Source organism: Pristiophorus japonicus, unplaced genomic scaffold, assembly GCF_044704955.1.
Source record: "Pristiophorus japonicus isolate sPriJap1 unplaced genomic scaffold, sPriJap1.hap1 HAP1_SCAFFOLD_347, whole genome shotgun sequence".
Lineage (NCBI taxonomy): Eukaryota > Metazoa > Chordata > Chondrichthyes > Pristiophoridae > Pristiophorus > Pristiophorus japonicus.
Genome location: NW_027253292.1, coordinates 631395 through 643622, shown reverse-complemented (window position 1 = coordinate 643622; position 12228 = coordinate 631395). Strand labels below are relative to the sequence as shown.

General features: G+C 53.2%; 1 protein-coding gene across 1 annotated transcript in view; it reads right to left on the bottom strand.

The window, feature by feature from the left end:
* Window positions 1-6619: 6619 nt before the first annotated feature.
* Window positions 6620-12228, bottom strand: part of LOC139250087 (protocadherin-16-like) — a 520410-nt gene continuing 514801 nt past the window's right edge. The window contains exons 20-21 of the mRNA XM_070872662.1: window positions 10204-10345; window positions 6620-9710 (exon numbers count right to left, since the gene is read on the bottom strand). Coding sequence (XP_070728763.1) covers window positions 7108-9710; window positions 10204-10345 — 2745 coding nt within the window. The 3' untranslated portion in view covers window positions 6620-7107. The remainder of the gene's footprint in view (window positions 9711-10203; window positions 10346-12228) is intronic.

Genomic DNA, 12228 nt, shown 5'->3' with positions numbered 1-12228 from the left:
GTGTGGGACCCGTACCCCAGTGAGAGTCAGTGTGTGTGGGACCCGTACCCCAGTGAGAGTCAGTGTGTGTGAGACCCGTACCCCAGTGAGAATCAGTGTGTGTGGGACCCGTACCCCAGTGAGAGTCAGTGTGTGGGACCCATACCCCAGTGAGAGTTAGTGTGTGTGGGACCCATACCCCAGTGAGAGTCAGTGTGTGTGGGACCCGTACCCTAGTGAGAGTCAATGTGTGTGGGACTGTACCCCAGTGAGAGTCAGTGTGTGTGAGACTGTACCCCAGTGAGAGTCAGTGTGTGTGGGACTGTACCCCAGTGAGAGTCAGTGTGTGTGGGACACGTACCCCAGTGAGAGTCAGTGTGTGTGGGACTATACCCCAGTGAGAGTCTGTGTGTGTGGGACCCGTACCCCAGTGAGAGTCAGTGTGTGTGGGACTCTACCCCAGTGAGAGTCAGTGTGTGTGAGACCCATACCCCAGTGAGAGTCAGTGTGTGTGGGACTGTACCCCAGTGAGAGTCAGTGTGTGTGGGACTGTACCCCAGTGAGAGTCAGTGTGTGTGGGACTGTACCCCAGTGAGAATCAGTGTGTGTGGGACTGTACCCCAGTGAGAGTCAGTGTGTGTGAGACCCATACCCCAGTGAGAGTCAGTGTGTGTGGGACCCGTACCCCAGTGAGAGTCAGTGTGTGTGGGACCCGTACACCAGTGAGAGTCAGTGTGTGTGAGACCCATACCCCAGTGAGAGTCAGTGTGTGTGGGACCCGTACCCCAGTGAGAGTCAGTGTGTGTGGGACAGTACCCCAGTGAGAGTCAGTGTGTGTGGGACCCGTACCCCAGTGAGAGTCAGTGTGTGTGGGACTGTACCCCAGTGAGAGTCAGTGTGTGTGGGACTGTACCCCAGTGAGAGTCAGTGTGTGTGGGACTGTACCCCAGTGAGAGTCAGTGTGTGTGGGACTGTACCCCAGTGAGAGTCAGTGTGTGTGGGACCCGTACCCCAGTGAGAGTCAGTGTGTGTGAGACCCGTACCCCAGTGAGAGTCAGTGTGTGTGGGACTGTACCCCAGTGAGAGTCAGTGTGTGTGGGACCTGTACCCCAGTGAGAGTTAGTGTGTGTGGGACCCATACCCCAGTGAGAGTCAGTGTGTGTGGGACCCGTACCCCAGTGAGAGTCAGTGTGTGTGGGACTGTACCCCAGTGAGAGTCAGTGTGTGTGGGACTGTACCCCAGTGAGAGTCAGTGTGTGTGGGACCCGTACCCCAGTGAGAGTCAGTGTGTGTGGGACCCGTACCCCAGTGAGAGTCAGTGTGTGTGGGACCCGTACCCCAGTGAGAGTCAGTGTGTGTGGGACCCGTACGCCAGTGAGAGTCAGTGTGTGTGAGACCCGTACCCCAGTGAGAGTCAGTGTGTGTGGGACTGTACCCCAGTGAGAGTCAGTGTGTGTGGGACCCGTACCCCAGTGAGAGTCAGTGTGTGTGGGACTATACCCCAGTGAGAGTCAGTGTGTGTGGGACTGTACCCCAGTGAGAGTCAGTGTGTGTGGGACTGTACCCCAGTGAGAGTCAGTGTGTGTGGGACTATACCCCAGTGAGAGTCTGTGTGTGTGGGACCCGTACCCCAGTGAGAGTCAGTGTGTGTGTGACTGTACCCCAGTGAGAGTCAGTGTGCGTGGGACTGTACCCCAGTGACAGTCAGTGTGTGTGGGACTGTACCCCAGTGAGAGTCAGTGTGTGTGGGACTGTACCCCAGTGAGAGTCAGTGTGTGTGGGACCCATACACCAGTGAGAGTCAGTGTGTGTGGGACCCGTACCCCAGTGAGAGTCAGTGTGTGTGGGACCCATACACCAGTGAGAATCAGTGTGTGTGGGACCCATACCCCAGTGAGGGTCAGTGTGTGTGTGACTGTATCCCAGTGAGAGTCAGTGTGTGTGGGACTGTACCCCAGTGACAGTCAGTGTGTGTGGGACTGTACCCCAGTGAGAGTCAGTGTGTGTGGGACTGTACCCCAGTGAGAGTCAGTGTGTGTGGGACTGTACCCCAGTGAGAGTCAGTGTGTGTGGGACCCGTACCCCAGTGAGAGTCAGTGTGTGTGGGACCCATACACCAGTGAGAATCAGTGTGTGTGGGACCCATACCCCAGTGAGAATCAGTGTGTGTGGGACCCATACCCCAGTGAGGGTCAGTGTGTGTGTGACTGTACCCCAGTGAGAGTCAGTGTGTGTGGGACTGTACCCCAGTGAGAGTCAGTGTGTGTGGGACCCGTACCCCAGTGAGAGTCAGTGTGTGTGGGACCCGTACCCCAGTGAGAGTCAGTGTGTGTGGGACCCGTACCCCAGTGAGAGTCAGTGTGTGTGGGACCCGTACCCCAGTGAGAGTCAGTGTGTGTGAGACCCGTACCCCAGTGAGAGTCAGTGTGTGTGGGACTGTACCCCAGTGAGAGTCAGTGTGTGTGGGACCCGTACCCCAGTGAGAGTCAGTGTGTGTGGGACTATACCCCAGTGAGAGTCAGTGTGTGTGGGACTGTACCCCAGTGAGAGTCAGTGTGTGTGGGACTGTACCCCAGTGAGAGTCAGTGTGTGTGGGACTATACCCCAGTGAGAGTCTGTGTGTGTGGGACCCGTACCCCAGTGAGAGTCAGTGTGTGTGTGACTGTACCCCAGTGAGAGTCAGTGTGTGTGGGACTGTACCCCAGTGACAGTCAGTGTGTGTGGGACTGTACCCCAGTGAGAGTCAGTGTGTGTGGGACTGTACCCCAGTGAGAGTCAGTGTGTGTGGGACTGTACCCCAGTGAGAGTCAGTGTGTGTGGGACCCGTACCCCAGTGAGAGTCAGTGTGTGTGGGACCCATACACCAGTGAGAATCAGTGTGTGTGGGACCCATACCCCAGTGAAGTCAGTGTGTGTGGGACTGTACCCCAGTGAGAGTCTGTGTGTGTGGGACCCGTACCCCAGTGAGAGTCAGTGTGTGTGTGACTGTATCCCAGTGAGTGTCAGTGTGTGTGGGACTGTACCCCAGTGAGAGTCAGTGTGTGTGGGACTGTACCCCAGTGAGAGTCAGTGTGTGTGGGACTGTACCCCAGTGAGAGTCAGTGTGTGTGGGACTGTACCCCAGTGAGAGTCAGTGTTTGTGGGACTGTACCCCAGTGAGAGTCAGTGTGTGTGGGACTGTACCCCAGTGAGAGACATTTAAAAGTTGTGATTGAATAACAAACTGCGCCAGAATTCACGATTCTCCATGTAGCAGGAAAGTTGGCGATGGAAGTGAGCACTGGACAGACTCGAGGATTGCGTATGCTGTTGGAAATCGCTATTCCTCGTCCACTCCCACCGCCCCCGAGCATTGTCTTTCTATCTCCAGATACCACATGGGTTGAACACTCGGTAACCTCGCCAATGGAACATTGTAGACGCAGTGCGGTGGAATGTGCGAAGTTTGCAGAAACAGGAATGAATTGTGTGTCGTTGCTGAGGGGACGGGTGTTGGTGTAAGACCAGGATCAGGGTCTCCAGTTTGAGGCCTGTGATTGACGGCTGGGGGTCCTTGGTACCTGCGTTCAGCCCCAATCCGCCACGTGCGTTTAGAATACAATAAAAATATTAAACATATGCAAATGTGATTGGCGTTGCGATGATGTCATCTACTGCCAAACCTTGCAAAGTATCTTTGAGACAATTTACCAACAGGCCTGTCTGCACGGGCCAGTGAGAGGTCATTTTACTTGCAACCGTCTCCAGGTAAATTGCAAACACTATTTACACAACATTTGTGCAAATTAAGGATAAGAATAGGGAAGTGAGGGTTTACACATCCTTCAAGCTGGAAGCCTAATCTTTATTTACATTGGATTTTCCTGAAATCATCTTAGAGCTTGTTTAGGATTCTGGGAAACTGGCAGGTGAAAGGGTGTCAGATAACACTGTCACCGTCACATAACACTGTCACCCTTTCACATAACACTGTCACCCTATCACATAACACTGTCGCACTGTCACCCTGTCATGTAACACTGTCACCCTGTCACTGTCACATAACACTGTCACATTGTCACCCTGTCACATAACACTGTCACCCTGTCACTGTCACATAACACTGTCACACTGTCACATAACACTGTCACACTGTCACTGTCACATAACACTGTCACGCTATCACCCTGTCATGTAACACTGTCACCCTGTCACAAAACACTGTCACACTGTCACACTGTCACCCTGTCATGTAACACTGTCACACTGTCACCGTCACATAACACTGTCACACTGTCACTGTCACATAACACTGTCACCCTGTCATGTAACACTGTCACTGTCACATAACACTGTCACCCTATCACATAACACTGTCACACTGTCACTGTCACATAACACTGTCACACTGTCACCCTGTCACACTGTCACACTGTCACATAACACTGTCACACTGTCACCATGTCACACTGTCACATAACACTGTCACACTGTCACATAACACTGTCACACTGTCACTGTCACATAACACTGTCACACAGTCACCCTGCCATGTAACACTGTCACCCTGTCACATAACACTGTCACACTGTCACCCTGTCATGTAACACTGTCACACTGTCACCATCACATAACACTGTCACACTGTCACATAACACTGTCACACTGTCATGTAACACTGTCACCCTGTCACTGTCACATAACATTGTCACACTGTCACATAACACTGTCACACTGTCACTGTCACATAACACTGTCACACTGTCACCCTGTCATGTAACACTGTCACCCTGTCACATAACACTGTCACACTGTCACCCTGTCATGTAACACTGTCACACTGTCACCGTCACATAACACTGTCACACTGTCACTGTCACATAACACTGTCACCCTATCACATAACACTGTCACACTGTCACTGTCACATAACACTGTCACACAGTCACCCTGCCATGTAACACTGTCACCCTGTCACATAACACTGTCACACTGTCACCCTGTCATGTAACACTGTCACCATCACATAACACTGTCACACTGTCACATAACACTGTCACACTGTCACCCTGTCATGTAACACTGTCACCCTGTCACTGTCACATAACACTGTCACATAACACTGTCACACTGTCACTGTCACATAACACTGTCACACTGTCACATAACACTGTCACTGTCACATAACACTGTCACACTGTCACATAACACTGTCACCCTGTCACACTGTCACTGTCACATAACACTGTCACACTGTCACATAACACTGTCACATAACACTGTCACACTGTCACATAACACTGTCACACTGTCACATAACACTGTCACCCTGTCACACTGTCACACTGTCACTGTCACATAACACTGTCACACCATCACATAACACAACCAAGAGGTGAACTAGCTGTTACCAATCTCTCAGGACCTCCAGCCAGAAACTCAAGAATATGCAACTGGAAAGGCTGCACTTTCTTCGGGTTAATTCAATTCACCAAAAACATAAGAAAACTTTGAACAGAATTGTTCTCAAAGGTAATCCCATATGTTCCAGCGTGAGGGTAGGGTTCAGGGGTGAGGGTAGGACTTCTTGTCAAACGGCTGGAGGAAATGTTGTGGCTCTGGGACCCACGGGCGTGGAATACTTTCATTCATCGTCAGATAAGAATGTTCTCCGAATGGGCAAAGGCATTTGTCCAATTTTAAGAAACTTACAAGAGATTAAATATGAAAATCGTATTTCCCTCTTCTGCTTAACACAGAACTCCAAATTGCTCACCCTAACCCTAAACCGAACATTTAACCCTAACCCGAAACTTTAACCCTAAACCTAACTGCAACCCACCTTCAGGGTTGTGGAGTCACTGGATCCGAACTCTCGACACTGTCCCATCAAACACTCCCAGGGCAGGTACAGGGGGTTAGATACAGAGTAAAGCTCCCTCTACACTGTCCCATCAAACACTCCCAGAGCAGGTACAGGGGGTTAGATACAGAGTAAAGCTCCCTCTACACTGTCCCATCAAACACTCCCAGGGCAGGTCCAGCATGGGTTAGATACAGAGTAAAGCTCCCTCTACACTGTCCCATCAAACACTCCCAGGGCAGGTACAGCACGGAGTTAGATATAGAGTAAAGCTCCCTCTACAATGTCCCATCAAACACTCCCAGGGCAGGTACAGGGGGTTAGATATAGAGTAAAGCTCCCTCTACAATGTCCCATCAAACACTCCCAGGGCAGGTACAGGGGGTTATATACAGAGTAAAGCTCCCTCTACAATGTCCCATCAAACACTCCCAGGGCAGGTACAGGGGGTTAGATACAGAGTAAAGCTCCCTCTACACTGTCCCATCAAACACTCCCAGGGCAGGTACAGCATGGGGTTAGATACAGAGTAAAGCTCCCTCTACACTGTCCCATCAAACACTCCCAGGGCAGGTACAGCACGGGTTATATACAGAGTAAAGCTCCCTCGACACTGTCCCATCAAACACTCCCAGGGCAGGTACAGGGGGTTATATACAGAGTAAAGCTCCCTCCACAATGTCCCATCAAACATTCCCAGGGCAGGTACAGGGGGTTAGATACAGAGTAAAGCTCCCTCTACACTGTCCCATCAAACACTCCCAGGGCAGGTACAGCATGGGGTTAGATACAGAGTAAAGCTCCCTCTACACTGTCCCATCAAACACTCCCAGGGCAGGTACAGCACGGGTTATATACAGAGTAAAGCTCCCTCGACACTGTCCCATCAAACAATCCAAGGGCAGGTACAGGGGGTTATATACAGAGTAAAGCTCCCTCTACACTATTAATTTATTAAGCCCCGTCCTTACATTCGAGGCCCCTGCTCCAACGCTCTGACATTATTCCACTCCCCAGCTCAGCTTTCTGAGGTTGTGAATCAGTTTGTGTCCGATCTCCAGCTGATGGTGAATTAAGTGCAACTTTTATTCTGTGGGCTTGTACCCACCGGAGACTGCGTTGTTCTAATGTTTTTTTCTTAGACTGACGTAATTTCTTTCTAATTCTTCAGAGAAAGCCACAATGTTGGACGGCTGCCTGTCCCGGCCGAGTCCTGCTCCTATTCCTGGTGTTCTTATGTTCTCCTGACTGAGCTTGAAGGCTAGTGCTGGTGAGCAAGGTGACCATTAAATTCGTAGTTCTGGTTCCTCGGGATTGTCTAAGGAATGTTCGGTGCTAATAATTGAGGTTGAGGGTCCTTGGGAGACATCAAAGGGCGAAACGGCTGGTGATCGAGCGGCCAGGGGCGAGAGTGATGGTGAGAAGCTGGGAGACATAGCGGCTGATGCTATGGAGGCGTTGCTGGTGATGGGTGAGCGTGGCATGGCTGTCACGTGACTGTGGGTGCGACCCACTGCCAGGCGAGGGGGCACGGACATGGCATTGGGGTGGGCCACGGAGGTGATGAGTGGAGGAGGGTCGATGCGCGGTTTGGGGTCCACCTTGGGTTTAGTCTGGAAGTGTTTGCGAGGTGCACTCTCGTCCTTGAGCCTGGCTATCTCGGTGAAGACGCTGGCCAACGGCTGGAACTGTGGACACCAGTTCAGGAGGTAGTCCCAGTTGTAGCTACCTCTCAACTCCTCGTCACTGGCAACAATGGCTGTCAGGGATCCTTGGGCTGATGGTCGCCCGTCTTCAGCAAAGACATAGTCCTTGGCCTGACACACTCCCAGCCCCACTCCCGTGCCCATATATCCACCACCGTCATCTCTGTATGCCTGCTGCTGCCCCGGTATCAGGGCACTGCCGCTCTTCTTGTGCTTAAACCACTCCATCCCCGGGTCGGTGGAGATGTCGGACATCTGGTCAGCATCTTGCTGGATGCCAGAGTCTGGGCCACGGGTAGATACGTGCTCCTGCATGGAGGAGGTGATGCTGCTCACCCGCGGGTATTCATTGATCATCCGAATTTCATCGTCTTCCGCCGCCTCGGCTTCAGCTGATCCTCGGCCACTGGAGTGTGAGGGGTCTATCGAGTCGCCCCTGTTGTATGGCCCTACCACCACAGTGGCATCGGCCGAGTACCCCGGCAGCGTTTGGTGGTAGATGCGGTCACTAGCCGGCAGTGTGGCATCGTCAGCTCCCAGTTTCTGCAAGGTGTTGTCTTGAATGTTGTTGAGTTGTGAGCTCATGTCCTCGCGAGTCTTCTTCCTCCTGGCCCGCACGATCACCAGGGCCAAGCCGATGATGGCCAGAATCCCGCCAATGCCCAGAGATGCTGCCAGGGCCACAATCAGCAAAACGTTCACCTCTGGAGCCAGTCCAAAGGAGGTCTGGGTGATGTCAATACTTGCTTGGGTGATGGTGGACCTGGACGTAGCCAACGGGCTCTTGGCTTGAATGTTCAGAGTCATTATCCGTGTTTCTCTCTTTGACCGCTTGCTCGGATGTCTCTGGCTGTCCATCTTGAGAATGATGTCCCCGCTGGTCTTGTTCACCTCAAAATACTGTGATGGTGTTAACAGAGAGTACAGAACGATCCCATCGAGGCCTCCATCCTCATCCGTGGCCACCACCTGCCCAATGCTCTGGCCTTTCTTTGCATTCTCTGGGACAGCAAAATTGTACATTGGGTTGACGAAGACAGGATTATACTCGTCCTCACTGGTGACCAGGACCTGCACCGTTACTGTGGCCGAAGAATTCCCAAAGTCCACTGCTTTCACCACAACCTGGAAGGAGTTGAACTTCTCGAAGTCGAAGGAGAGTTTTGTTCGCAGTTCCCCTGTGGATTGGTTGATGTAAAATATGTCTTTCGTTTTCCCGAGCCTTGACTGGGAGACAGGCTGGCTGATTATCGAGTATTGCAGCTCTCCAAATATTCCGCAGTCAAAGTCGATGGCGTGGACCTTAGCCACGAGTGAGTGAGTGGGCAGGTTCTCGCGGATATTGGCGCTCAGGGTTTCCATCGGGAAGAAGGGATGATTGTCGTTTACATCCCTGACCTTCACCGTCAGTGGGACCAGCGCAAAGTTGCAGAGAGGACTCTGGCTGTCGGTCACCTGCACAATGAAGATGTGCTGGCTCCGAGACTCTCGATCCAGGGACTTCACCAGTCTCACCATTCCCGTCACCTCGCTAACCTCAAACTGCCCATTCTCATCACCAGAGGTGATGGTGTATCGGAGCACAGCATTCTGTCCCGAGTCCGGATCGTGAGCTGCTACACGGACAATCTCTGTCCCCACCGCAATACTCTCGCTCACCATGGCCGTGTACTGCGTGCGGTTGAAGACGGGCGGGTTATCATTCACGTCCTGGATGGTTATGATGGCGGACACGGTTGAGCTGCGCTGAGGGATCCCGCGATCTGATGCTGCGATGGTTAAATTGTACTTGGAGACCGTCTCGAAATCCAGGCCGTCGAGCAGCACGATGGAGCCCAGAGTCTTGACACACCCGTCCACAAACAGCACTCTGCTCTCGATCTGGAATACATTGGCAGTGTTCCCACTGACGATGGTGTAATCCAGTCCGCTGTTGTCCCGCGAGGTGTCCTGGTCAATGGCTTCGAAGCTGAGGACAATGCTGCCTGGCTGCACGTCCTCCAACACCTGGGCCGTATACTCCCCTCGGCTGAAGTCGGGCGAGTGATCATTGATGTCCACCACCTGGATCTGGACGGTGGTGTAGGAGGAGAGAGCGGGAGAGCCTTGGTCCCGCGCCTCAATCACCACATCCAGGGGCTCCGAGACCCCCAGCTCCAACCCCCGCACCGCAAACAGCGTCCCTGCAACCAAGCACAGAACAAGCTCAGACCACAGGGTGCAGACACAAACCCCCTCCCTCCCCGGGAATCCCCTCCCCCGGGACCAACACCAAACCCCCTCCCCCCGGGATACCCCCTCCCCCGGGACCGACACCAAACCCCCTCCCCCCGGGATACCCCTTCCCCCCCCCCGGGATACCACGGAACCCGGGACCAGCACCAAACCCCCTCCCTCCCCGGGATACCCCCTCCCCCGGGACCAGCACCAAACCCCCTCCCCCCCCGGAACCCGGGACCAGCACGTAACCCCCTCCCTCCCCGGGATACCCCCTCCCCCGGGACCGACACCAAACCCCCTCCCCCCCCCGGGATACCCCCTCCCCCGGGACCGACACCAAACCCCCTCCCCCCCCGGGATACCTCCTCCCCCAGGACCGGAGTCATACCCTCCCCCTCCCCCTCCCTCCCCTACCACATGCAGCCCCCTCTCCCCAAAGGTTCAGGGGTCACGCACCGTTCTGTGGGTCAATGGAAAAGGCGCCAGTTGACGGTGACATCACACGGTAAAGAATTTGTCCGTTCTCTCCGGAATCGCGGTCAGTCGCTGTCACGGTAACGATGGCGCTGCCTCGTGTTGTGAACTCTGACATCGTGACCTGACCAAACAGACAAACATCAGACACACAAATACCAAACCCTGCGGCGGCTGCAATCTGGAATAAAACACGGAATGCTGGAACCTCAGGGAGTCGGGCAGTGTCTGTGGAGAGGGAGCAGAGTTCATGTTTCGGGTCGGTGACCATTGGTCAGAACTGCAGAGAGTTCGGGAGGAACGGTTTGTTAACCCGCTCTGAGAGGAGGAGGGGAGAGGGTACAAAAGGGAAGGTCTGTGATAGGGTGGGAGACAGGAGAGATCAGAGACACAAGGGATGGTGGGCCAATTCACATGGTGATGGGCAGCGTGAGAGAAACATTAGTCGGGGTCGGGTGTGAATGTCGGGATAATGACCCTGTACCCCGAGTGTCTCAGTCCCCTGTACCCCGAGTGTCTCAGTACCCCTGTACCCCGTGTCTCAGTCCCCTGTACCCCGAGTGTCTCAGTCCCCTGTATCCCGAGTGTCTCAGTCCCCCTGTACCCCGAGTGTCTCAGTCCTCCGTACCCCGAGTGCCTCAGTCCCCCTGTACCCCGAGTGCCTCGGTCCCCTGTACCACGAGTGTCTCGGTCCCCCTGTACCCCGAGTGTCTCAGTCCCCTGTACCCCGAGTGTCTCAGTCCCCCTGTACCCCGAGTGTCTCAGTCCCCTGTACCCCGAGTGTCCCAGACCCCTTGTATCCCGTGTCTCAGTCCTCTGTACCCCGAGTGTCTCAGTGCCGCAAAATTCTGTGCTGGGGTCCCAGCTGTTTACATTGTACATTAATGATTTAGACGAGGGGATTAAATGTAGTATCTCCAAATTTGCGGATGACACTAAGTTGGGTGGCAGTGTGAGCTGCGAGGAGGATGCTATGAGGCTGCAGAGTGACTTGGATAGGTTAAGTGAGTGGGCAAATGCATGGCAGATGAAGTATAATGTGGATAAATGTGAGGTTATCCACTTTGGTGGTAAAAACAGAGAGACAGACTATTATCTGAATGGTGACAGATTAGGAAAAGGGGAGGTGCAACGAGACCTGGGTGTCATGGTACATCAGTCATTGAAGGTTGGCATGCAGGTACAGCAGGCGGTTAAGAAAGCAAATGGTATGTTGGCCTTCATAGTGAGGGGATTTGAGTACAGGGGCAGGGAGGTGTTGCTACAGTTGTACAGGGCCTTGGTGAGGCCACACCTGGAGTATTGTGTACAGTTTTGGTCTCCTAACCTGAGGAAGGACATTCTTGCTATTGAGGGAGTGCAGCGAAGGTTCACCAGACTGATTCCCGGGATGGCGGGACTGACCTATCAAGAAAGACTGGATCAACTGGGCTTGTATTCACTGGAGTTCAGAAGAATGAGAGGGGACCTCATAGAAACATTTAAAATTCTGACGGGTTTAGACAGGTTAGATGCAGGAAGAATGTTCCCAATGAACCAGGGGTCACAGTCTAAGGATAAGGGGGAAGCCATTTAGGACCGAGATGAGGAGAAACTTCTTCACCCAGAGAGTGGTGAACCTGTGGAATTCTCTACCACAGAAAGTAGTTGAGGCCAATTCACTAAATATATTCAAAAAGGAGTTAGATGTAGTCCTTACTACTCGGGGGATCAAGGGGTATAGTGAGAAAGCAGGAATGGGGTACTGAAGTTGCATGTTCAGCCATGAACTCATTGAATGGCGGTGCAGGCTAGAAGGGCCGAATGGCCTGCTCCTGCACCTATTTTCTATGTTTCTATGTTTCTGTGGAACCCTGCACTACCTTCCTTGCACTGCTCTTCCTGTTGGTCACCCATTTACTATCTGGCTGTGTAACCTTTACCTGCAGTAAGACCAACTCACTAAAGGTGCTATTCACGGCATTCTCAGCATCATGGATGCTCCAGAGTTCATCCACTCGCAGCTCG